The 27541-nt window shown below is 43.2% G+C and overlaps 1 protein-coding gene across 1 annotated transcript; it reads left to right on the forward strand.

The window, feature by feature from the left end:
* The first annotated feature begins 12708 nt into the window (after positions 1-12708).
* On the forward strand, positions 12709-25696 carry LOC105040276 (strigolactone esterase D14). Its single transcript, XM_010916735.3, has 2 exons — positions 12709-13141; positions 25015-25696. The coding sequence occupies exons 1-2, from the start codon at positions 12792-12794 to the stop codon at positions 25445-25447; spliced, it is 783 nt and encodes a 260-aa protein (XP_010915037.2). The 5' UTR covers positions 12709-12791; the 3' UTR covers positions 25448-25696.
* Positions 25697-27541: the final 1845 nt, after the last annotated feature.

Raw genomic sequence — 27541 nt, forward strand, 5'->3', positions numbered from 1 at the left:
AACAGAAATGAAGGGAGCCATCGTGGAAGGACAAAGCTCATGGGTAAATTTAGAGGAGGAAGATGAAAAGAAAAAATGAGTGAGAAGGAAGAAAAAATAGTATCGTTAGCGAGCCCAAAGGGAGCAGGTAGAGGGGAAAGGCCCATGACTAGATTTAGAGGAGGAGGAGGAGGGGGTGAGAAGCGAAAGAGAGGAATGAAAAGGAGGGATATTAGTGATGAAGGAAGAGAAGAGCAATCAGAGAGGAGGAAGGAGGGAGAAAGTCGGGATAAGAGTAATTTGATCATTTTATAAAATAATGATATCATATAATGGTTACATTATATCATTTTATTAATGAAAATAAATAATAGTATAATTTTAAAATATTTTGAAAATTTAAGGGATTAGTTTGATGCTTTTTATAATTAAAAGTATAAATGAAATTGAACTAAAGTTGATGAATATATTTTTATAATTTATTTTATAATTTTTGTTATAAAATTATAGTTGGATCTTATGAGATAATATATATATGTCCCTTTTCGCTAGCAACGTACAATGCAAATTGTAAGAGGATTTTAAAAATTTCAGCATTCCAAAAAAATAAAACTTTTTATATAAAACATCACTAAATTATAATGATAAAAAATAAATTAACAATGTAATATAAATTATGAATATAAAATAAATGCTCCTTTAATGGATGGATGTATCACACCAATTATTGATATATTTAGAATTAAATTTCAATAAAAAATTTATTCATACCATCATCATGTTGTCAAGAAAATGAATAATTAATGACATCTTATATTCTACAATCCCTATTAAGAGTTTTAACAATGTACATAGAAGCCAAGTTTGTTTGGTTCTAATTTGGCCTGCATAGATTATAAATAGTTGTAGTAGATTTCTTGTATCAGGACATATAGAATATTAGAATCTACATAATAATAGTAAAACGATACAGAGGTATTAAAGATAGCATTTCATATTGATACATAAGATTATATGATAATCTCCTACAACGTCACGTGTCAAGTTTTATTTTTTATTTTTTATATTTTTAAATAAAAAATAAAAATATAATAGTATAATAAAAATTAAAAAATATTTTAAATTATTATAACTCAATTTTATTCTAAAAAGGAGAAGAAAATAAGAAGAAGATAGAGTCGCGATCGTCAAAAGCTAGAATCCTTTGCCCTTCTCCTATCCTGCCGACAATACCGCCTTCGAAGCTTGTGTTCTCCATCTACTCTATTCAAAAAATTGAATCTTGATGATGCTGACCATGGTAAAAAGGTGGAGGAAATTTCTCGGAAGCAAACGAAACAATTATCTGGATCTGACTCCATGGTGTCCAAGTCTCTATCAGAAGATGCCAATGATATTTTCAAAAAGATGAAGATGGGGCTTATCCCTGATACAGTTGTCGTGTTTAATGGAATCTACAAAGATGGATTGATTCAAGAAGCAATGAAGTTATTCGGATTAGTGTGTAAGAAGGAAATAATCCCTGAGGTTGTGATTTACACGGCGATTGTGGAAGGCTTCTAAAAGGCAGCAAAGTTTAATAATGCAAAGAAGATTTTTAAAAAAGATGCAGAAAAATGGGATATGCCTAATGCTTTTAGTTATGCAATTCTGATTCAGGACTTGTATGAAGGGAAAAAATTTGAAGATTCTGTTGAATACTGCATGGAGATATTGGATGCTGAGTATTTACCAAATGCAGTAATCTTCATCGATTTGGGAGGTCATCTTTGAAAAAAAGAACTCTTAGGGATACTTTTGATCTCATTATGGGATTAATTGATGAGAAATTAATTGGTGAGAATAATTTTTAATATAAAATATTATCATTACTGTTGCGGCCAATCGCCTCGTCGCCCGATCGTCGGGAAGCGTGCACCTGCAAAAGGAAGTCCGCACTGACCGGAGGCGGCTCCGGCGGGGACCCTCCGACGGTCAAGTCAGAGAGGTGACTGGGCAACAGTGAAATGCAGACAGAGAGCTCTGAGAAGGAGAGAGGGAGAGGGAGAGAGGAGCGAGCCTGCGTATGTGGGAGAGACGGGCGGATCGATCCCTTGCACTGTTGCCTTCCCCGGTATATATAGTGGAGCACGGTATGGCGCCATCATTAATGGCGCGGACAAGTGAGGAACTGTCAACTCACTGTAGGCTGTCAGAGCCGCCGTGAAAACGTCATGTCGCCGTGTAGCCGTCTAATCACCAGGGTTGACCCGGCTCTCGGCGGGACAATGCCCCTAGGTAACTGTGCCGCATGTCCGTGTCAGAGCTGACAACGTCTGGCGGCCGTACGGTGGTTGGTGGAGTCGGCCGACCCAAGGTCGGTGGCCAGCAGAGTGGCGTCGGATTCCTCCGTCGGTCGGCGAGCTTCATGTGGGTCGGCTACCGGACCTCTGGGTTTAGTCGGTCGGGAATGGACCGTGGAATGGCCGCAGTTAGCCGCTGATGGCGTCCGTCGGCCTGTCGCCCGACCTACGATCGGCCAGTCAGAGTCATCCGTCGGGCCGTTGGTTAGTCGGTCGGGCTGCCAGCCGGTCGGGTCCTCCGATAGTCGGTCGGTCGGTCGGGCCGCCAGCCGGTCGGGTCCTCCGATAGTCGGTCGGTCGGTCGGGCCGCCAGCCGGTCGGGCCCTCCGATAGTCGGTCGGTCGGTCGGGCCGCCAGCCGGTCGGGCCCTCCGATAGTCGGTCGGTCGGTCGGTGGGTATCCCCCAACAGTTGCCCCCCTCCACTCCTAAGTCGGGTGGAGAGCTGGCCGATGCCTTCATTCGGGTAGCAAGATCGGACGACTGGGAGTGGATTTGTCGCATGTGCAGATCCGACCGTACCGCTGGCTGATCCGTTGTCTGACACCTCACGAATCCCAAGTGATCCGAACGTCTAGTCGATGCCAGAAGTCGCGCCGGCGTCCGGTGTCAGACGCCGCGTCTTGTCGTCGTCAGTCGTCACGTCAGTGTCAGAAGATCGGGTGCCGGACGATACGGCGTCAGTCGATCGGATATTCGGCGTCGATCGCGGGTGAGGCGTCCCATCGGGAACGCGGACCGGCGCGGGTGCGTGAATGCGGGACCGCGCCCCGCGCGCCGCGTGTCAAGGTGGTTGGCTGGCGCCCACTCCGACATTTAATGCGGGCGGTGCGGCCGTCCCGGGGCGGGGCGCGCCGAATCTTCCGCCAACCGGGGGGCGCCACGCGTCGCGCATCTGCAGGACTTTGGTCGGCGCGGAAGGATCTCGGCCGTCGGTCGGCCCTATATATATAGGACCTCCCGGACCCTGACCCACTTTTGCCACATTTCGCTGGGGAAACTCTGTCCGGGCGATTTTTCAGTCGTCGCGGGCAGAGCTCTTCTTCGCCTGCGGAGGGTCCATCCGGATCCGGTTCGTGGTCCTCCTTCCCCTTCTTCCTTCCTTTCTTCTCTTTCGGTCCCTGCACAATGACCAGGAAACCGACTCAGGGAGCTCGGTCAGGGAACCCGACCGACGACACCCGATCGGCTCCGGAAGAAGAGGCCTCCTCGCTTTCGGGGCCGAACGTCGATCAGCTTCGGGAGCACTATCGCATCCCGGAGCAGTTTCGGCTCTCCGCTCCAGGGGCCGGCGGTCGGGTCAACAACCCTCCGCCTGGCGACCTGGCGCTATATGTCGAAGACCTTCGCGCGGGTCTTCGGCTCCCGATTCCGGAGTTCGTCCGGAATCTGCTTAATTACTACGGACTCTGTCCGGCGCAGCTGGCGCCGAACTCTGTTCGTCTGATAATCTCCTTCGCGCTGTTGTGTCAGCTTTTGCCGACCAACCCTCGCGTTTCTCTCTTCCGGGCATTTTTTGTGCTCCGACCCCACCCTAAGGCCCGAGGGTGGTGGCTCTTCAACCCCCGGAAGGGTCTTGCTTTCATAACTGGTCTTCCATCGTCCATTCATGGGTGGAAGAACCAGTTCTTTTTTATTTCTTCTTCTTCTTCTTGGGGCTTTCCTTCCCGCTGGGGTGTACCCCGAACTGAGGCCAACGACAACAGTCGGGTCGACGTGGACGACCGGGAGGACTTCCACCGACTCAAAGACATGTCGGTCCCGAAGCAGAGGGAGCTTGTTACCGAGCAAGCTCTCTATGATGCCGGCCTGAGTCTGGTCCCCCGAATAGGTATCGCCCGATCCCCCAGCTTTTCTTTTTGTTCGGCTTTAGGGTAGTTCTGGTCCGGCCTTTGACACTGGTCGGTTTTGCAGGGACACCGCCGAGGATGAGGCCGACCGATGCCGAGATTCGTCAGTTTGCCGCCGCGAGGAAGAGGCCAGCGTCGGGGGCTGGACCTTCGCGCCCTTCCAAGAGACCAGCCCCAGTCCCGCCGACCGTGGAAGCGTCGGCGACCGAGGGGTCGGAGCCGATCATAGCCCTCGCGGCTCCGACTGTCCGAGTCGAGGAGGGGCCGACCGAGGAAGTGGTCGAAGGAGTGTCGGCAGTTTCGCCGCCGTGGGTGGAGCCGGATGTAGTTCGGGAAGCCGAACATCGTCCGGAGGCGTCCGCTGGCGCAACGGGGGGCGCCGGGTCGAACTCCAGCGTCCCATCGCTGCCAGCCCCGTCGGTCGGGGCAGCTGATCGGGGGAAAGCCCCGATGGAGCCCTCGGAGGAGGAGAGATCACTGCCCCCCAGCGCATACTACCCTGAGGGTGCATCGGCCTTGGCCGACCACAACCTTGCGAGGAGGTTGTGCCAGGGGATCCTCCTCCCTACCGACGTTCAGTCGTTGCGGTCTCGGCAGGTGACCGAGATGCTGTCGCGGTTCTACCCGACAATGGTGGAGGTAAGCTTCGCGTCACCTTTTTCCTTAAAAGAATTTTTGCTTGCCACATAATTCTGACAAAGCTTTTTTCCGTCGGCAGCTGATCTTCACCATGTCCGAGTTGGAGGCCGGATACCGAAGGTTCGGCGATGTTCGGGCAGCCTTTAAGGAAAGGTCGGCGGCGGCCGAGGCTGAAAGAGCGAGGCTGGTCGACCAACTGCAGGAGTCGGTCGACCGGGAGGCCAAGTTGACGGACGAGGTCTCCCGGCTTATGGCCGAACTGAAGTCGGCCAAGAAGGAGGCCAAGCACAAAGGTCGGGTCGTGCGTCGTCTTCGACGCGAACGGGACGGTGCCACCTCCGAACTCCAAGGGGTACGCGAGCAACTTCGGGCCAGCCTGGGGAAGCTCGTGGAAGCCGAAGAGGATTTGTCCATCGCCCAGATCGACGCCGAAATTGCTAGGGCCGAGGCGGAGTTGGCGAGGGAGGAGCTGGCCCACACTGAGGATGAGGCACGGTCGGCGAGGGAGTCGACCGATCGTGCGGTTGAGGACTTCCGGGCCTCCGACCGGTACAAGGAGGAGATGCTCAAGTCGGGCTTCGCCTCCTACCGGGTCGGGTTCGAGGATGGTCGGGATGCCGTCCATGCCTTGTACCCGGAGGTGGACGTCAGCCGAGTCGTCCCGCTACTCGCCGAAGAGGAGGGAACCGAAGAGGAGGCCGACCATCTGTCGGGAGGCGTCATCCCAGCGGAGGAAGCCGTCCCGGAGCAGGAGCCGACCGAAGGTCCCTTGCCGACTGAAGGACATCCTTCTGCCGTTGACCCAGCGCCGCTCACAGTCGAGACGCCGATCCTTCCCGATCCTCCGTCGGTCGAAGAGATTAACCAGGACGAATGATCGGTCCAGCCGACCGTCTTCCTTTTGTTTCTTCTTGAAAATACATGTAATCGGGCTTCGGCCCGACTTTGTAATTTCCTTTGATCAATGAATGAAATTTTCTTCTTTTCCTTCTTGTTTGTAATGCCGACCATTGCTGCGATGTCGAACTTTAGTTGCTAACTTAAGTAAGCCACTAACTCACGTGAGTCGGTAGGACTCCGACAACTTTCATAGCCCTGAAAGCGGAATGGGTCCCGACTTTAGGTCGGCTTCGGGTAGTCGAAGTTGCCAGTCGGGTCCATCTGTTGAGCCGGAAGCCGACCGAACCTGCCAAGGTTCGGCAGCCGGACCTCCGTAGATGCACTTAGTCGATCATCGTCCGGCGCAGTGTCGGGGGCATGATAGTAAGTCGGGTCTCCATGCTCTTGCGTCGGGTTTCATGTCCTTTGACAGACGGTGGCAAGCCGAGTGTCGTTCAGCCGGCCGTAGGTCGGTCGGCGAGTAGTGGGTGCGACTAAGGTCGCGTCATGTGATAGACGGTGGTAAGCCGAATATCCCTCGACCGGCCGTAGCCTGGTCGGAAGTCGCGGCAATAGCCGCGTGGGCTTTTAGCCTTTCTTCGGTCGGGGCCCGATCGGCCAGTCGGCCGATGGATTCTGCCCGAAAATTCGACCGTAGAAGGAGTATGAACTCCCGTCATCGTAGATGCATCGGTCCGTGTAAGGGGCCGATGTGTCGTCGGTGCCAGGTCCGCGTCGATGCGTCGGGGCTGAGCACCGATCAGTAGTCGAAGAGTTAGAACTCCGATTTTTCAAACTGAACTTGTATTCCGACGATTGAATTACAGAATTCACTGGTAATACAGCTTCAAGTTGTCGGCGTTCCAAGTCCGGAGAATGGGCTTCCCCTCAAGGGTCTCCAGCCGGTAGGCCCTCGGCCCGAAGGTGTCAGCAACCTTGTAGGGTCCTTCCCAGTTGGGAGTCAGCTTCCCTTGGTCCAAGGGCTTCGACACTTCTGCCTTCCTCAAGACTAGGTCGCCCGGCTTAAAGAGCTTTGGTCTGACCTTAGCGTTGTAATACCGGGCGACCCTCTGTCGGTATGAGGCCATTCGGATTTGAGCCTCATCTCGCAGTTCGGGGAGAAGGTCTAGGTCGGCCCTCCGGCTTTCGGAGTTGTCCGGCTCGCGGTACTGCTCGACCCTTGAAGATGGCAGGCCAATCTCGAGCGGGATCATAGCTTCTGTCCCGTAGGCCAAACTAAACGGCGACTCTCCGGTCGGGACGCGGGGGGTCGTTCGGTAAGCCCACAGGACGGTGCCCAGCTCGTCGACCCAGAGGCCTTTGGCTTCGTTCAGTCGGGTCTTGAGTCCATGGAGCAGGGTTCGGTTCGTCACCTCAACCTCGCCATTGGATTGTGGGTACCCGACTGAAGTTAGTCGATGACGGATGTGGAACCTGGCGCAGAAGTCCTTGAAGTCTTGGTTATCAAATTGCCGTCCGTTGTCGGTGATGATGGTGCGCGGCAATCCGAACCTGAAGATGATGGACTTTTGGATGAAGTCCTCCATCTTCCGCTCGGTGATCTGCGCCAAGGGCTCGGCCTCGACCCACTTCGTGAAGTAGTCGATGGCGACAACGATGAACTTCCTCTGGCCTGACGCCGGTGGGAAGGGGCCGAGAATATCGACTCCCCACTGAGCGAAGGGCCATGGAGCGACAATGGGAGTGATTTGGCTGGCCGGTTGGTGCTGAATATTGGCATACTTCTGGCATGGTTCGCACCTTCGGACCAACTCTGCCGCATCCTTCCTCATGGTCGGCCAGTAGTAGCCCTGTCGTAAGACCTTGAAGGCTAAGGACTTGCCCCCCAAGTGATTCCCACAAATTCCCTCGTGAACCTCTCGGAGGGCGTAGTCAGCGTCGGTCGGTCCCAAGCACCTGAGCAGAGGGAGGGAGAACGACCTCTTGTAGAGTCGGCCGTCCATGATCACATATTGCGACGCCGACCATCGGAGTCGCTTGGCCTCCGCGGGATCTTCGGGACTGGTCCCGTCGGACAGGTACCGGACGATCGGGTCCATCCAACTTGGTTCAGACGTTGATCCAGCTTGTCGATTGTCAGGGGGTCCTTTGTCTCGTCGCTTTGGACGGAGATTTGGAAGCATCGTCGGGCGAGCTGTTGATCTCCGCGCATCTCTCCGACTCCGTTTTTGGTCGGGAATCGAACAAGGAGATGGTACGTCGAGACGATCGCCCTGAGGGCGTTCAATCCGGGTCGCCCGAGTATGGCGTTGTAGGCCGAAGGAACTTGGACGACCGCGAAAATGAGGGAGACCGTTCTTTGCCGTGGTTCGGTACCGACCGTCACGGGCAGGGTGATTTCTCCTTCTGTCGTGACGATGTCTCCGGCAAAGCCGATCAAGGGCGTGGAGACCCTACTAAGTCGATCAGTCGGTAGTCGCATTCGGGAGAAGGTCGAGTAAAACAAAACATTTGTCGAACTTCCATTATCAACAAAAATTCGTTTTACATCATAATTGGCTATTGTCGCCGACACAACAACAGCGTCGTCGTGGGGAGTCTGGACGCCCCGAACGTCGTCTTCTGAGAAGGTAATCACGTCGTCCGGGCGCGGCTTTTTCGTCGGCTCCCCCCCTGTAGACGTCCCCGATCCCAGCCGCTTGGAGATCATGTTAATGACTCCAGCCGTCGGCTGGTTAGTCGGCGCCTCTTCAGTCGGCTGGGGGCGTCGATCGGCAGCCGGTCGGGTCGGCGGACCCTTTCGAAATTTGCCGAGATACCCCCGGCGGATGAGATTTTCGATCTCATCCTTCAACTGGATGCATCGCTCGGTGTCGTGGCCGTGGCTCCGATGGAACCGGCAGTACTTCCGATGGTCGAGGCCCTTTGCCTTCAGAGACGGAGGCCGTCGCAGGTATTCTTCCCCTTCGATCTCCATCAAGATCTGCGCACGGGGAGCGGAGAGAGGAGTGTAGGAGTCATACCTGGGACGCACCGACCTCGGAGTCTGTCGGCGGGGTGATTTTTGGATCTGTCGGGGTGGAGAAAGCCGACTATTGGCCGGGGGCCTGCTTGGTTCGGCGGGCTCCCGACCTTTTCTTCGCTTCTCCTTCGGACCCCTGGGCTCGACCAAGCGTCGGTCGGACGCTCCTTCGTCCGCGCGCATATACTTGTATGCGCGCTCCAGTAGCTCGGCGTATGTTCGGGGGAGGGTCTTGTCCAAAGAATAAGTAAATCGGGACGACCTCAGGCCCCGCTTCATGGCTGAAACCGCCATGTCTTCGTTGAGGTCCCGGACCTCGAGCGTGGCCGCGTTGAATCGCGCCACGAAGTGTCGGAGCGTCTCGTTTTCCCCCTGCTTGAGGGAGAAAAGGCTATCCGACGTTCGCGGCGGCTTTCGGCTGGTGCTGAAATGGGCCACGAACGAGTGCTCGAGCTGCGCGAAGGAATGGATACTGCCCGATCGAAGACCGGAGTACCAAGCCCTGGCAGCCTTGCGAAGTGTGGCGGGGAAGCCGATGCAAAAAAGAGCGTCGGTTGCCCCTTGAATCATCATGAGAGCTTTATAGCTCTCGAGGTGGTCGACTGGGTCGGTGGAGCCGTCGTATGGCTCCACGTTCGGCATTTTGAACCGACTGGGAATCGGCTCATCAAGGACCAGTCGAGAGAGAGGCTGGGCGGTCTGGAAGTCGACGTCGTTCGAAGACTTCTGGCCGTCCATCTGCAGTTGGGCGAGTCGGCGGTCGATCTCCTCGAACCGTCGCTCGTAGTCGTCCGCTCGTCGATGCTGGGAGACCCCAGGGGTGGAGCCTCCGGAGGATTCTGAAAGAGAGGCCGACGGTGTGCGCGGCCGCTTTTCCTTCCTCGCCCGTTCCAACGGGGAAGGAGAGGGCCGCTGAGACCGTCGGTCGTCGCGCCATGGTCGCCCCTCCTCCTCTCCGTGGGAGCGCTGTTGAGAGCGCTCGCATGGAGGCGACAGGGGTCGGCGCGGCCGTCGGCGGCTGCTCCTGGAAGGCATAGGTCGAGCCGCCGGTTGTTGCTGGAGGCTTTTGACTGCGTCGGTCAGTACGGTCATCTGCCGTACGATGGCCGCAATCTGGGCCTCCGTGGTCACTGCAGGGCGCGGAGAGCTAGGCTCCGCCGCCGGTGGTGGCGGGGAGGCTTCTTCCCGGCGGGAAGAGCGCCTGGCCGACCCAGTGACTCTCGATCGTTGAGCTCTTGTCTTTGTCATGCTGTCCCCTACCTGGCGCGCCAATCTGTTGCGGCCAATCGCCTCGTCGCCCGATCGCCGGGAAGCGTGCACCTGCAAAAGGAAGTCCGCACTGACCGGAGGCGGCTCCGGCGGGGACCCTCCGACGGTCAAGTCAGAGAGGTGACTGGGCAACAGTGAAATGCAGACAGAGAGCTCTGAGAAGGAGAGAGGGAGAGGGAGAGAGGAGCGAGCCTGCGTATGTGGGAGAGACGGGCGGATCGATCCCTTGCACTGTTGCCTTCCCCGGTATATATAGTGGAGCACGGTATGGCGCCATCATTAATGGCGCGGACAAGTGAGGAACTGTCAACTCACTGTAGGCTGTCAGAGCCGCCGTGAAAACGTCATGTCGCCGTGTAGCCGTCTAATCACCAGGGTTGACCCGGCTCTCGGTGGGACAATGCCCCTAGGTAACTGTGCCGCATGTCCGTGTCAGAGCTGACAACGTCTGGCGGCCGTACGGTGGTTGGTGGAGTCGGCCGACCCAAGGTCGGTGGCCAGCAGAGTGGCGTCGGACTCCTCCGTCGGTCGGCGAGCTTCATGTGGGTCGGCTACCGGACCTCTGGGTTTAGTCGGTCGGGAATGGACCGTGGAATGGCCGCAGTTAGCCGCTGATGGCGTCCGTCGGCCTGTCGCCCGACCTACGATCGGCCAGTCAGAGTCGTCCGTCGGGCCGTTGGTTAGTCGGTCGGGCTGCCAGCCGGTCGGGTCCTCCGATAGTCGGTCGGGCCGCCAGCCGGTCGGGCCCTCCGATAGTCGGTCGGTCGGTCGGGCCGCCAGCCGGTCGGGCCCTCCGATAGTCGGTCGGTCGGTCGGTGGGTATCCCCCAACAATTACTATCAATTAAATCCTGACAACGTAGGGGTAAATGCTAGTTTTTTATGATAAAAATTCTTTCAAGTTGTTTAACAGACTATCCTACATTGACCGAGTTGGACAAATCGACCAACTTTACCTTCTTTTTGAATGAGCATCCCGCCAACTCTAATCGCCGAGAAGGGAGAAGTTGGGCCTTGGACGCACATCCAAAGTCGAACCACGTCATCTAGATGTCTGCTTCCGAGGCCTTTACCCCATGTTCTTTTTTTAAAAAAAAAAAAATTGACCTTTCTTTCTGTCTTCATCTACTAGCTATAATCATAGGGGGCACCAGAGAATAAAATATGGATGATCATCAATTAACGGACCATTTGTAAATTATAAATTAGACAGACAAACATCTTTTGAGGATAATTTTAGAGAGGTTCTAATTATCCATAGGTTCTTTAAGTGTCCACAAGAATATGGGACCGTGGGAGTGACGCTGGTTAAAGAGGTTAGTTAGCCTGGGTTGTGTTGCCCCAGCCATCTGTAATTTTCTAAAGCAATATCCGGCACCGACGGTCTGAGTAAAATCTGAAAAACATGGGAATATTGAAGGTCAGGTATGTTATATTTTCCAACACCAATGTTGTAGAGATATAGCTTGCATCCGTAGGCAAACCATATTACTGGATGGATGACTCTAAAAAGAAAAAAGAAAGGTGGGGGGCAGGCAAACCATATTTCCAGGCGGATGATTCTAAAAGGAAAGGTGAAGGGGGAAGGGACAAACAAAGCTAGAAAAGAAACCTATTTATAAAGGGTTGCAGATGGATTGATGCATTCCATGATTTGAAAAACATGCTTTAACAAGAGAATGTTTAGATTAATGCATTAAATATGAGACCGGATTGGCTATTATCCCTGTCCTCCTCATATCTGCCTTAAAAGAGAGTGAGATAGAAAAAATTGTACAAACAGGTTGGTTCGGATCGGATAAAATTAAAAAATATATTTTTATTTATATATAAATTAATTTTTTATTTTAAAAAATATATATAGATCAAGTTTAAAAATAATTTTATTCTTATCCATATCTGCTTCAAATTTATTATAAATTGGATAAAACCTATCCTATCCGAATTGGATTTGGGTTGTACATCTGAAATATGGAAACCACAAACATGTGATTAGACCAGGTACACAGTCTATTCTGACTGCCCTAGCCATATGACTCATACGGCGCAAGAAGAAAATATTCATGTAAAACAAAAAGCGAACTAATGGACTTGTGCTGCTCTGCAGCTCCTTGCAATCGAAGTCTTCGTATTAAATTTTTTTCATGTCAGCTATGATCATGTTCTACGACTCAACCTTGTGTGAGTACCTGCTCCCTCGCAGCATTCCAAATGCAACTTTTATGCCTGGAAATCCGTGATTATGGTCCGGCATCCGAACATCCTTTAGAACGAATCTATTAGTAATGATTTGGCGACACCCAATGAGATTTTTTCTTTGCTTGGACCCATAATGGTGGGTCCTTCCGTTTTTTATTGCAGAGAAAAGGTGTGCATCTCGAAGGGCAAAGGCCGAACCACATGTCTGCAACGACGTGTGTCGAAGGACATGAATGCCGAGGGGCCCGTGTTTACCGGTTACTGGATGGCTTTCCATCTGTGACCATCATATATGTTCTTCCCATAGGGAAGTCTTGCTTATTATTTTTCCAAAAAAGTATTGATTTAATGAAATCACATGATAAATTTTTATATTCAAAATTATAGTTTCAATAAATGTTTCTCTCCGCAATTTCAAACCAATGAGCACAATATTCCAGTACCAGTGCTTCCAAGGGAAATGGATGGGTGTCACCATGGTCAGATTTTTGTACTGCTTAATAATTAATAAAAATTGTTCTAACATAACATGTTGTTGTCTTTCTCATGCGGTCTTCATCGCTATTTATAGCGTCCCAAGGCACAAGATGGCCACCACCGCTATCATCATTTTCCCCTCCCTCTCCTTCCTCCGTCTCCATAGTTTTAGAAGCCATGAACGCAAAGATCCTTGGGAGTGGTGGGTTAACTCTGGTGCTTGGGCATGGGTATGGAAGCAGCCAATCTGTTTGGGATTACGTCCTACCCGACCTGATCAAAAGGTATCGAGTTGTGGTGTTCGATTGGAGCTTCTCGAGCTCCATCGAACCCCCGATTGACTTCGATACCTCGAGGTATTCTTCTTACGGTGCCTTCTCCGAGGACCTCATCTCTCTCATGGATGACATGAACTTAAGAGAAGTAATATTCGTGGGACACTCCATGGCCGGCATGATCGGATGCATCGCGGCCATTGAGAGGCCTGACCTCTTCAGTCACCTCGTACTCGTTGGAGCATCTCCAAGGTGAAGTATTTCTTGAACATACTTCTATTTGTTTCCTCTTTTATCTCATTTTTATGAATTGCTCAGATTATTTTTCTTCTGAAAAAAAATGCTCGCACCATTTAAATTATTCGTGTGTATGGATATCTTTTCTTTCCCTGGAGAGGGGTATGGATTGTATCTTTGGTGGTTAGGATTGATAGGGTTTTTTTTTTTTTGCCTCACACGATGAATCTATTGGGTCATGTTTTGCACAGCTTTCAAAATCCAACGTCTGTTTCATGGCCTATAATAATAGATGAAAGAGGGAGATTTGGGTACTTTGAAAGTTATGCAAAAAGTGATTCAATGATTTATATTGTGAAAGAAGATCAATCAAAGACACAATCCAAACTCTGTGGAAAGACACGGAGGGAGTGTATACATACAAAAAGTTTGGCTGACGCTATATGATTTATGTCTAACACATGGTCGCATGCCGCACATTGTGCCCTAAAATGCATGAAACTTGCATCTTGAGGTATGATATGCAGCCTATTCCACATCTGTGAGATGGTCAAATTGTCCATCAGCCATCACATCTAACATATTTTTGGGTTACTGCAATGTATATATTCGCATATTAAGTAAAGGAGATAAAATAAATTTTCGGTTCTCTCATCATTATTGCTTCACCATTGGATATAATTAATAATTTTTTCATTAATTAAGAACAAATATTTTCTATTGCCATTTTATTTTCCCATATAATTTTTAGCATGGATGCTGGGATTATTATTTGATTGTTATCAAAAAAGGTATTTTTATTTGATTTTATTAAAAATAATGCAGAAGCACCTTAGCAAAACCTTAAATATTTTCATCTAGATACATGGTGGTTCATTTCTCTGGAAAAGAAATAGATCTTGGAGCACTCAATCATCCGTTAACAGATGGTGGCTGTCAAAATCTTATAAAATATGGCGTGGCTGTGAAAGATAGGTCCTAACGGAAGAATGGATGAAAATGGCACTCCGCGTTGTCATAGCTTGTCATGTTGCAAGGATTTTAGTTTTTTTTTTTTTTTTTTTGATAAAATGGATAAATTAACTAATTAAGATGAGTATGCATATATTCATTCATAAAATTAAAAAATAAAATATTTAAAAATTGATACAGAAAATATATTGAAGAATCCTATAGCGTATATCCAATGCGATTAGCTACATAATTTGCCATCAGCATTATTAGTTTTTTGGTAGATATGCGGAACTTTGATAAAAAATAAAGCACACACCATTAACCAACAATAATGTAGTAGAAGGTAGGTACTAGCATCAATAGATGGTAGAGCTACTAGTCATCAAATGACGGTCAAGAAATCTCCTTTTAAGTAAATGTGAGAAGCACTCAACCTTTGTATGGTATAAGTCAGTTTTTCCCATGCAGCTCATAATTCCACCAATGAAATAGTAGTATCGAAAATTTTAACACCTCCAGCAGCAATATAGATTCCATTAGCACCCCTTAAAACAAAATCTACCCTACCAACAGCTTCTCTTACTTGTATACTGCTATCAAAATTAACCTTGATATAGATAGGGGGTGATGACTCCAAAAAAAAAATAAGATAAATAAAAGGATGCAGAAGCTGCATTTGAAGAGCTATAGATTTTTTTCTTATATAATAAATCTCTCTAAAGTCGATATATGGACAAACTTCTTGGCTAGAGTCAAAGCTTTTAAAAAAGTCATCCTTGCACTCTACTTAATATCTTAGAAAAAAATGATTATTTTTAGATAGCCAGATTTGATAAGCAATATAATATATTAACACCACTTCAAATATGCTATCTTTACTAGAGGATGTCTGTCACGCCTCCGACCCGAGATTTTGAATCGAGGGTCATGGCAACCGCCGCATACTCATAGAAAACTCTTCCCATAAGCATGCAAGGCATCTTATCATATTATCCTAAAACAACAGCGGAATAATTAGTCAACAATTTAAATCTAAAATATAACGACTTAAACTTTTTCTTTAATATCTCAATAAATTCAACAATAATTTAAAGGCTTTGCATCAAATTCAATAAGCCTTTCAACCCAAAATAAAAGTATGAAGATTCTGCTTCTGATCACTCTTCCATTCATATCTTGTATCATCTTAATTCCTCAACATCTGTAAAAAAAATAGAAAGTAATGAGCTAGACAGCCCAGTAAGCAATGATCACTTCTCAACAGATTTTATCAGGCATTTAAGTAAATAATCATTTATAGAAAATAAGCATATAGAGTTCATCAATTCGAAATCAATTTCAATTACGTAATATAATTCATGCCAAATTCATTTCTTTTTCGAAATTTCAAGTTTCTTTCGGGATTTCAATTTCTTTTGTTCTTCAATTTTTTTTCGTCAACCATGAGCTATGACCACATTTTCCCTGTGGCAGGGTCATAATACCGCGTATCTGCTTGCGGTAGGCTGCGAATCATCTGGCAGCCATGTCCTTTGGAACCGCTGGTCTCTCTGGCGGTTTGTCGCTGGTCTCTCTGGCGACATGTCGCTGGTCTCGCTGGCGACATAAACCCTCAGGACAATCAATTGCCAACGTATATGCCCCCATTGGCAGGGTCCTTTACATAGTCAGGTTGTCAATTCTTATTGTTTCTTATATCATAATTTTTCATAAATCATGTTTCATATTCTAATTTCGATAATAAAACATATAATCATGTAGTATCGAAATCAATCAATGTAATGCATCATGAAATCAATATGTTCAATCATGCTTCATCATAACATTTTAAATAAGATATTTTCATAATAAAATATTATTCATCCAATTCATACATCGTTTCACAAATCATGTCAGAAAAATATATTATAATTTGCCGATAAATCTAGAAAAAGTGAAACATTACTTACCTCGAACGCATTCCAATAAATCCACATAATTCTATAAATTTTCTTCCAAAAATTCTGTTCGTAGATCATATTGCGATATCCCATGATCAAACATTCACAATCCTATACAGAATCAATTCCAATAATTAGAAAGAATACGAATACCATATTTCAACGATTTAGATTGGATCCGATCACCTAATTTCATCTAATCAAAAATCTAATTAGGACCTAAACGATCCAAAATTTGACTATCAGATCAAATCGGATTCGAAGTGATAGGACCGAAGTTTCTTCATCGATTTCATAAAATCAAGTGGAGAGAGAAAATCAGAAGAGAGAGAATTTATGAGGTACAATTCAAATTGATCAGGTGACACAATCCAACATTACGATTGGTCCAATATCTCAATTGGTGAAATCAACATGATCAAATCAAGTCATGGCTAGATCGGGATCATGAATGATCAAATCTAAAGATTCATGGTCTGATTAAGGTGGGTGCCAGTACGCTGTCTGACAATCATAGATCAGGGTTCTTCATAAAAATCAGATCAGACTTATTAAAAGAAATTTCTTCATTCACTAACCTTTTTTTTAGAGAGAGAATCAATCAAGAGAGAGAGAATATTTTAGAGAGAGAAAATTCTAGAGAGAAAAAATTTTGGAGAGAGAAAACTCATCTTGAATTCTTCAGACAATATGATTCAACAAATTCTGATCGATCAGATCAAATCATGCTAAAATTATCATGTGGATAATTCAATAAGATCATAAGAAATAAAATCTAAAAATACCTGATCTGATCAAAGTGGATGTCGGTGTATCGTCCGACGATCACAGATCAAAAATCCATTACGAGAATCATTTAAATTCATCATCATTCTTCTCAAAATTAAAAATCTTAGGAGAGAGAAATAATCTAGAGAGAGGATTCTAGAGAGAGAAAGTAGAGAGAGAAAGTCCAATTCTAGAGAGAGAAAATACTAGTTCAGGCTGAAGAGAGAGAGGGAAGAGAGAGAAACTCTCTTTTTCATATTTTATTATTTATATTTATTAATTAATTTAATAATTTTTCTTTTCTTTTCTTTTCTCTCTCTCTTTTTTTTTCTTTTTCTTCACGGAAGAGAGAGGAGAAAATCCTATTTATTATTATTATATTATTATCATTTTATTTTTCTTCTTCTCTTTTTTTTTTCTTTTCCTTTTTCTTTTCTTTTTCTTCTTTTCTTTTCTTTTTCTTTTCTTTTCCTTCTTCTTCTTTTCTTTTTCTTTTTCTTTTCCTTCTTCTTCTTCTTCTTTTTCTTTTCTTCTTCTCGTGGACTTGTTTTGGGCTGAAACAGGGGACCTCACGGTCCCCTCGTTGGGTGGCCGGCCGATGGCGTAGCTGACGTGGGCGGCCGTCGGCAAGAGGAGAGATGATCCGCAGCAAGAGGAGGCCAAACCGATGGTCGACGGTGACCACCGACGACGAAAAAACGGCAAAAAAAGAAGATTCTTCCACAACAAAATCCGACGACTTCGGTCGCCGGCGAGCGTGCACATCGGCACGGGAAGGAAGGGGAGGAGAGAGGAAGGGGAGGAAGCTTACCTCCGACGCCGGCGAGGCTTTTCCGGCGAGAAATTGGATGGCACAAGGACGGATCTCCGTGAGGAAATTTCTGACGATTGCCGCCGTTTTGCCTCGGGATTCTTTGGTAGGAAGAAGGGAGAAGGGTCTCCCCTTTAAATAGAACCAAAGGAGAGGAGTTTGACTCCTCTCCGGTGAGGTTTCCGACTCCGATTAGGAGCCGGTCGGGAGAAGAAGACTCCCTGTGGGAGTCTTCATCATTTTTTTTTTTGGTTTGTTTGGGCTGGCTGGGCTATCACATTCTTCCCCTCTAAAAGAAATTTCGTCCTCGAAATTTTTCTTGCTTGAGTCTTCATAGTTTCTTACTTGAATCTCATCCACAAATATTCTAATTCTTGATATAAATTCATTCTTAAATCATTTCATAAGAAAAAGTTGGTACATCAAATATCTATCTGAAATGGAACCTTCATTTTCTTATTTATCAAGATCCACGTCTCAAAGATTTTCAATGTTTCAAGATTTTGAAATTATGATCTTATTTTCTGTAAAAATTAATATTCAATATCTCATGACTCAAATTAAAATCAAATCTATCTCTTGTGAATAGAAAAAGATCAATGTCTCTATTCTTGCATAAGAGCTTCATTCATCATCATTCATTCATTTATTTATTTATTTCAAAATATTAACCACCCTTAATTTTAACCCATCATAAGATAGGAAAATATACTTCTATGAATCATATGATGACATCTCAATCAATCAAAATTTTAAAATATTTTCTCTTATTCGTACTTTCAAAGGTTGAAGATTTCAATCTCATTCTCGAACTTTTGATATTTTATTTCTTGATGCAACTTCATCATTAAGTCATTTCGTAAAGATCAATATCACCATTATTGATTGAATCAATATCACTATTTCTAGTCATCGAAATTTTCTTACTCAAACCCTCAAACTCTTAAATATTCTAATTCTTGAAGTAAATTTTATCATTAAGTCATTCCATAATAAAAATCAGTAACTCAAAAATTGATCTAAATCAAAACTATATTTTTCTTATAATCAAAATCAATGTCTCTATTCTAAGTAAGTATATCAATTTTCTTTATCTAAACATTAACAACTCTTAATTAATCGATTCATTATCAAATTATGAATAACTCCAATCTATCTTTTGTAGAACAATCGTCAATATCAATAGATAACCTCAATCTTTTCATTCAGTCTGAGAAATAATAATAATCAAAAGAGTTCTAACTTCAAATTTCATTATACCCTGGAGATAATTATTTGAGTATACTAATCTAAGATCAAAATCATCATTCGATAAATAATCTCAAATTTTTTTAATAAATAGAGAATTATAAAATTTAATTCTAAGATAGAAAAAATTTATCTCTAAATATTCTAAATCTAAAATCAAAAATCAAAGGTCCACTCATCCTAGAATTAGGATGCTAATTATTTTTGTAGCATAGTAGATGGAAGCTCTACTTTTAAAAATCATATTAGGATATCTAAAATAATTCAAAATTTTAAAATATTATTCTTTCTAATATCAATAAATTTTTTGTATCAAACCATATCATTTATCATAATTCTTTGACTCAAAGAATCAACATTCTTGACTTACTCAAAGTAATCCAGATTACCATGCTTCCGCTGCGCACTCTGATCTAACAATCAAAATTTTTTAGGTTCACCAAAAAAAGTTTGATCAAATTATTTCTTTATCTGAAAATTTCAAATTTTAATTGAAATCAAAGATTAACTTTCGATTCTCATTCATACCTTTACTGGTGTACAATAATCTTGATTAACCCTTGAGTCCAATATCATATTTAAACCATCATATAGATTTACTATAATCAATATGAATCAAATCTTAATTCTCATATCACTTCAATTCGATAATTTTCAAACCAAAAATCTTTATAAGTCAAATCAACGAGAAAATCCTTCGATGCTCCACCAAATTTGGACATAATCGAAATATATATGGATTTCAAATCATTATTTTTTTTTCTAAAATCTCTATCATCAGGATCTTCAATATCTATTAAATATCCTTTCATAACAATCATACAAGCTTCAAAAATCAAATCTCCATTTAATAGTAGATTCAATTAGAGACCTCATTAACAAAAGCAAAGGAACTCCATATCAATTCTTAAATCTCAAATTTCTAAATTATAAATTCACATTGATCCCTTAATCTGAAATAAATATAAATAGGATCTTTTATCTTAATCTAAAGATATCAATTTTTTCTTTAACAACATCAACAATAATATCAGAAAATCTCTTGATCAACTTAGATACGAAATCTTTAAATTAAAATTTCATACACATCATATAGTCTCCAAAAGACATAATAAGATCCATTATCTAGATCTAAGGATGATGATTAAAGATTCTAGTACGATGAATATTCTACAACCTCAAAATCAATTTCATCAATAAAAAAATAGGCTTCTTTGCAATATCTCCAAATACGCCTTCATCCTAATATGCCACTTTATATATGATCCACATACCAAGTTCACTTTCGATAAATATTTCAATCAAGCACCATAAAAAAAAAAAATTTCTTAGCCCATTCTGGAACAACATTTTATCGTCAAATCTTTATCTTGTCAATAATAGTCAACTTCTCAACTAGAAGTAATATCATAGTATTATTTTCACATCGAATTTGAACTTACGATTCACTTGAATAACCAATGATCAAATTAATAACCACAATGCATAATAAAATTTTATGTCAATCCTTTTGTGATTACTTTCGATCAAGATCTAACTAATCATATCATGATCAATAGATCATCCATCATATTTTAAATTCTATATGTCATAATCTCTTGCGATCTTTTTATACATAATCTCAATGTTTAATCAAAATTTTTAAATATTTCTCCCACTATAATCATTAAAGATCTACACTATAATGTCCCTGGTGTCTATCCACTTACACCCATTCTATATCTGATTCTATGTTTCATAATTTATCTACTTATGCTCTGATACCACTATAATTGTCACGCCCCCGACCCGAGATTTTGAATCGAGGGTCATGGCAACCACTGCATACTCATAAAAAACTCTTCCCATAAGCATGCAAGGCATCTTATCATATTATCCTAAAACAACAGCGGAATAATTAGTCAACAATTTAAATCTAAAATATAATGACTTAAACTTTTTCTTTAATATCTCAATAAATTCAACAACAATTCAAAGGCTTTGCATCAAATTCAATAAGCCTTTCAACCAAAATAAAAGTATGAAGATTCTGCTTTTGATCACTCTTCCATTCATATCTTGTATCATCTTAATTCCTCAACATCTGTAAAAAAAAATAGAAAGTAATGAGCTAGACAGCCCAGTAAGCAATGATCACTTCTCAACAGATTTCATCAGGTATTTAAGTAAATAATCATTTATAGAAAATAAGCATATAGAGTTCATCAATTCGAAATCAATTTCAATTATGCAATATAATTCATGCCAAATTTATTTCTTTTTCGAAATTTCAAGTTTCTTTCAGGATTTCAATTTTTTTTGTTCTTCAATTTTTTTCGTCAACCATGAGCTATGACCATATTTTTCCTGTGGCAGGGTCATAATACCGCGTATCTGCTTGCGGTAGGCTGCGAATCATCTGGCAGCCATGTCCTTTGGAACCGCTGGTCTCTCTGGCGGTTTGTCGCTGGTCTCTCTGGCGACATGTCGCTGGTCTCGCTGGCGACATAAACCCTCAGGACAATCAATTGCCAACATATATGCCCCCATTGGCAGGGTCCTTTACATAGTCAGGTTGTCAATTCTTATTGTTTCTTATATCATAATTCTTCATAAATCATGTTTCATATTCTAATTTCGATAATAAAATATATAATCATGTAGTATCGAAATCAATCAATGTAATGCATCATGAAATCAATATGTTCAATCATGCTTCATCATAACATTTTAAATAAGATATTTTCATAATAAAATATCATTCATCCAATTCATGCATCGTTTCACAAATCATGTCAGAAAAATACATTATAATTTGCCGATAAATCTAGAAAAAGTAAAACATTACTTACCTCGAACGCATTCCAATAAATCCACATAATTCTATAAATTTTCTTCCAAAAATTCTGTTCGTAGATCATATTGCGATATCCCATGATCAAACATTCACAATCCTATACAGAATCAATTTCAATAATTAGAAAGAATACGAATACCATATTTCAACGATTTAGATTGGGTCTGATCACCTAATTTCATCTAATCAAAAATCTAATTAGGACCTAAACGATCCAAAATTTGACTATCAGATCAAATCGGATTCGAAGTGATAGGACCGAAGTTTCTTCATCGATTTCATAAAATCAAGTGGAGAGAGAAAATCAGAAGAGAGAGAATTCATGAGGTACAATTCAAATTGATCAGGTGACACAATCCAACATTACGATTGGTCCAATATCTCAATTGGTGAAATCAATATGATCAAATCAAGTCATGGCTAGATCGGGATCATGGATGATCAAATCTAAAGATTCATGGTCTGATTAAGGTGGGTGCCAGTACGCTGTCTGACAATCATAGATCAGGATTCTTCATTAAAATCAGATCAGACTTATTAAAAGAAATTTCTTCATTCACTAACTTTTTTTTTAGAGAGAGAATCAATCAAGAGAGAGAGAATATTTTAGAGAGAGAAAATTCTAGAGAGAGAAAATTCTGGAGAGAGAAAACTCATCTTGAATTCTTCAGACAATATGATTCAACAAATTCTGATCGATCAGATCAAATCATGCTAAAATTATCATGTGGATAATTCAATAAGATCATGAGAAATAAAATCTAAAAATACCTGATCTGATCAAAGTGGATGTCGGTGTATCGTCCGACGATCACAGATCAAAAATCCATTACGAGAATCATTTAAATTCATCATCATTCTTCTCAAAATTAAAAATCTTAGGAGAGAGAAATAATCTAGAGAGAGGATTCTAGAGAGAGAAAGTAGAGAGAGAAAGTCCAATTCTAGAGAGAGAAAATACTAGTTCAGGCTGAAGAGAGAGAGGGAAGAGAGAGAAACTCTCTTTCTCATATTTTATTATTTATATTTATTAATTAATTTAATAATTTTTCTTTTCTTTTCTCTCTCTTTTTTTTTCTTTTTCTTCACGGAAGAGAGAGGAAAAAATCCTATTTATTATTATTATATTATTATCATTTTATTTTTCTTCTTTCTCCTTTTTTTTTTCTTTTCCTTTTTTTTTCTTTTTCTTCTTTTTCTTTTCTTTTTCTTTTCTTTTCCTTCTTCTTCTTTTCTTTTTCTTTTTCTTTTCCTTCTTCTTCTTCTTCTTTTTCTTTTCTTCTTCCCGTGGACTTATTTTGGGCTGAAACAGGGGACCTCACAGTCCCCTAGTTGGGTGGCCGGCCGACGGCGTAGCCGGCGTGGGGCGGCCGTCGGCAAGAGGAGAGACGATCCGCAGCAAGAGGAGGCCAAATCGGTGGTCGACGGTGACCACCGACGACGGAAAAATGGCAAAAAAAGAAGATTCTTCCACAACAAAATTCGGCGACTTCGGTCGCCGGCGAGCGTGCACATCGGCACGGGAAGGAAGGGGGAGGAGAGAGGAAGGGGAGGAAGCTTACCTCCGATGCCGGCGAGGCTTTTCCGGCGAGAAATTGGATGGCACAAGGACGGGTCTCCGTGAGAAAATTTCCGGCGATTGCCGCCGTTTTGCCCCGGGATTCTTTGGTAGGAAGAAGGGAGAAGGGTCTCCCCTTTAAATAGAACCAAAGGAGAGGAGTTTGACTCCTCTCCGGTGAGGTTTCCGACTCCGATTAGAAGCCGGTCGGAAGAAGAAGACTCCCACAGGGAGTCTTCATCATTTTTTTTTTTTTTTTGGTTTGTTTGGGCTGGCTGGGCTATCACAATGTCTCTCTAATAAGCTAAATAAAACAATCCAGGGGTATAGCGAAAAGAACAGTAAAATTTTGAAATAAGACTAATTTCCAAACTCCAGCTACCAATCTACGCTGAATTAGAACATGAGCTGTAGACTTCTCAACATCTATATATATATATATATATATATATATATATATATATATATATATATATAATTCTGATTGATACATCGAAATTGCCCCCTACGTTATCCGACGAGACAAAAAAGATCGAAGTTATATATATATATATATATATATATATATATATATATATATATATATATATATCAATCACAATGGCTCTATATGTGAAGTCCTCTATATGTACAAGGACCTTATCATTATTGATTATTCTATCTAGTGAGACAATAACGCCTCTTCCTTAGAGTCTGTTTGGATAAATGGGTTGAAAATTCAATTATATTTGTGGATTAGATCAATAAAATAGTTAGCTAATAGACTTATAAGCTAGACTATTCCACTCGAAAATCCATCTTGGATGGTTATAGATATGGGCCTAGATCGATCTGTAAATGTTTTATCAGTCCAATCCACGAATTCAATAGGATTTCCAGCTTATTCGTCCAAGCAAGCTCTTAATAATCTGAGGCTGGCCTCTTCTGAACATGTTTTATATATTAGTAGAACATGGACCTCTATTGCGGGGTCGTGGGATCACTTAATATCAGGGGCCTTGGGTCTATATAATTCATCATTTTTTATATTTTTTTTTTCTTAACTGGACAATGTTTTTTATGTCCGACCCTTATTTTTCTTATATTTTTTAAAAAAATCAATAAAGTCCAACAAATTTAGCTTTGGTACAAAGTCAAAAATGTTATCAATGACTAGGCTTCTACAACCAAATGTAGACCTAGTCCTTGTTTGTCATGGATCTTTATAGCTCTTAATAGCTGTCACGCCTTTTGGATGGTGGAGATGGATAAATGTCCAACGGGATGTATTTCCTTGGGTGCGAAACATGGCACATCATTATGCGATGTAAATCAGCTTCCCATCTTCTTAATGGGACGACAGCTGTACAATCCATTGCCGTGCAAAATATGCAGAGAGATTAAACCCAACCAAATACTGCTCGGGCCCAACCGCTAGTATCACAGAAGGCCTGTAGTCCAATTCTATTTTCTATTTTTTTTTTTTTCCCCCTCTCAAAAATGGTTAACCACCGCTTGTATCATTTCGCATCCCACACAGAACGAGGGAACTCAAACCTAACCCAGAGGGACCAAACACCAAGGTCGTCAAACCCAAGCAGAGACCGGCCGGAAACAGAATTACTTCAAGCATATGGGCCTTCCCATCCATAGCCCAAGTCAGGCTGAGTCCATGTGCCACCAAATTAGACCCTGTCCGACCCAGGAAAAAGTGGACGGGCCTGATCCATAACCACATCTACCAGTTTGCTTACACCTTCCAACTATTTGATCATGTCATTCTTCTACTTGCAGGTACTTGAACGAAGAAGGATACGAAGGAGGTATGAAGAGGTCGGAAGTTGATGAAATACTCTCTGCCATGGAATCCAATTTCCAGACATGGGCTCAAAGCTTCGCCCCTCCCCTCATTGGAGTAGATCATCCCGACTCCATTGAAAAATTTATGCAGGATTTCCTGAGGATGAGACCTGAGATAGCACTGTCTGTGGGGAAAATGGTCTTCATGAGTGATTTCAGGGATGTCCTTGAGAAGGTAGAGCTTCCATGCACCATCGTTCAGTGCACCGATGACATTGTAGTCCCAATGAGTGTGGCACATTACATGCAGAGCAAGATAAAGGGCAGGGTCTCCTTGGAGATAATTAAGTCTGGGCATTGCCCTCCGCTAACTGCTCCCCAGCTGCTCATCGATATCCTTGATCGAGTCCTTATCTCAGGCAACTGACTGTGGAGTACAAGATGGTGAGGGTGCTATGTGCTTGGTCTCTAATTAAATTACACGTATATTCGATATATATTATACTTGGTTTAGAGTGATCGTGTGTTCTGTAACGTAGTCTTGCCTCATCACCAAGTACTTTATGGACAGATTTAGTATGAAAGATGGCGAGAGAGCGGACATTATGTTTACTCGGAGGTGAATTTCTTGTGTCAATTTAATTGCAGAATAACAATGGCATGTTATACGCCTGAATATTGGTGAGGCAAGAGATCTGTAGAACGTTGAGAAATTAACATAGTGCTCAAACAGGCTTGCTGACAACTAGTGCTCAAAAGAGAAGCTTTCCAAAACCAAGCAGAGATCAAGATGTGTATAGGAAGAAGCAAAGTGGATGGTGATCTTGCGTTTTTAACTTCTTTAGAAATGCTACAGGAGACGAACATTTCCACGCATTCATGGCCCTTGGTGGGCCGAAAGAGCTCTGCTACTAGCCCAAAGACTATTGGCCAGTCGGCAAATTTTTTATGCATCATGAGCAGTGTAGAAAATTCGACATGGAGTGTACTATCTTGTTCGATTGATCCACATAGTCATCATTTTTTAATACATATTTAATATCTGCAGATCAATTTTTTCGTTTAAATATTTTGTATGATGAAAATATCCATATTTTTTGATAAAATTATGACATCCTACATCTATATTATGACATTCTGTATCCAAAAAATTATAATTTTTATCTACAAGATGTCATAATATAACGTAGAATGTCATAATATGCGCAGAATGTTACAATTTTTTTCAAAGAAGAGGGACATTTTCATCATTCAAAATTTTCAAACGAAAAAAATAAATCTGTAGACATTACATTAAATGCGTATTGAAAAATGATTGGACAAAAATGCTCCTTACATATTATGATATCCTGAATCATATTATGACATTCTAAGCTATAATACACCATAGGATGTCATAATTTTTTTCAAAAGATAGATATTTTCGTCATATAAAATTTTTAAACCAAAAAGCTGACTTGTAAGTATTAAATGTATATTGAAAAATAATAACTGTATGAATTAATCGAACAAGATGGTGCATCATGTTGGATTTTCTACACCACGTGCGGTGCACAAAGAATTTCTCTTGATCAGTCTAGTCTTTGCTTGGACTGACAATGTGAACCGACAAGTCTTGATGAGCTAGCCCAGCGACCTCCCCTCGGAAGAGATATAAGGATGTGGGCCATAGTTTCAGCCCATAAGCTCGATGGAATAATATGCCCATGCTCAGTTTATCCATCGTTCGGATGACTTCATAACGCTATGATATCGGGGATTACTCGTCTACGATACAGGAGTAGAAAGGTAAAAAGGAAACCTCCTATACCATGATGCTTACATAGTTCGCTCAGTGGCTGGGGCATTGAGCCAATGCCACGGACAGCCCAAGCAAATCAGACAGAGACTTGTAATACGTAAGGAACATAACAGGACCGGGCCCAGATCAGCATTCCCTTCTGAACATTTTATCTTCTACAATTTTAGACTAAATTTAGGACTGGATCTTTAGAAGAAAATGGGCTGAGTAGACTAACAGATCGCAATTTCTATCGAAAATTTAGTCCAAATCGCACTAGATTTTCGAAACAAATTTTTAGTGCCGCTGTTTATCTAATTCCCTGGGCTTGTTACGAAATTGTCGGCAAGCCAACGAAGCCAATCCAGCCAACCCAACCACTATTGAGGCTATTTTTGTAACAGTTGGTTCCTAGCACATGGAACCACATGGCGTTGAAACCTCAGAGGGTTTGCTCACCTAAACTTTTGTATCGCGTTAATGGGCGTCGAAATACGCGGGGGACGTCAGTGCGAATTGCGAAACAGACGGTGATCGACTGCGCTGCGGACCTATCTATCAGTTTTCTCCGGCCGCGTCTCGCTGCTCCGTCTATCTCGCATACAGTGGTTTATGACGACCCATCTCATCCGTCCATTCAAGGGAGCGGGTGAATCCGGACGGCAGATCGTATTCATTCGCATACAGACAAAGCATGGAAAGCTGTGTGCTATCAGCTTCTCTCTCTGTTTCAGGTTCCGT

This window comes from Elaeis guineensis, chromosome 3 (genome assembly GCF_000442705.2).
Source record: "Elaeis guineensis isolate ETL-2024a chromosome 3, EG11, whole genome shotgun sequence".
Taxonomy (NCBI): Eukaryota; Viridiplantae; Streptophyta; class Magnoliopsida; order Arecales; family Arecaceae; genus Elaeis; species Elaeis guineensis.

Bases quoted from the DNA above. Each gene is read 5' to 3' on its own strand.
- LOC105040276 (XM_010916735.3), top strand. From the start codon at position 12,792: ATGAACGCAAAGATCCTTGGGAGTGGTGGGTTAACTCTGGTGCTTGGG. The intron at 13,142-25,014 runs GTGAAGTATTTC...TTCTACTTGCAG, and splicing joins CTCGTTGGAGCATCTCCAAG to GTACTTGAACGAAGAAGGAT.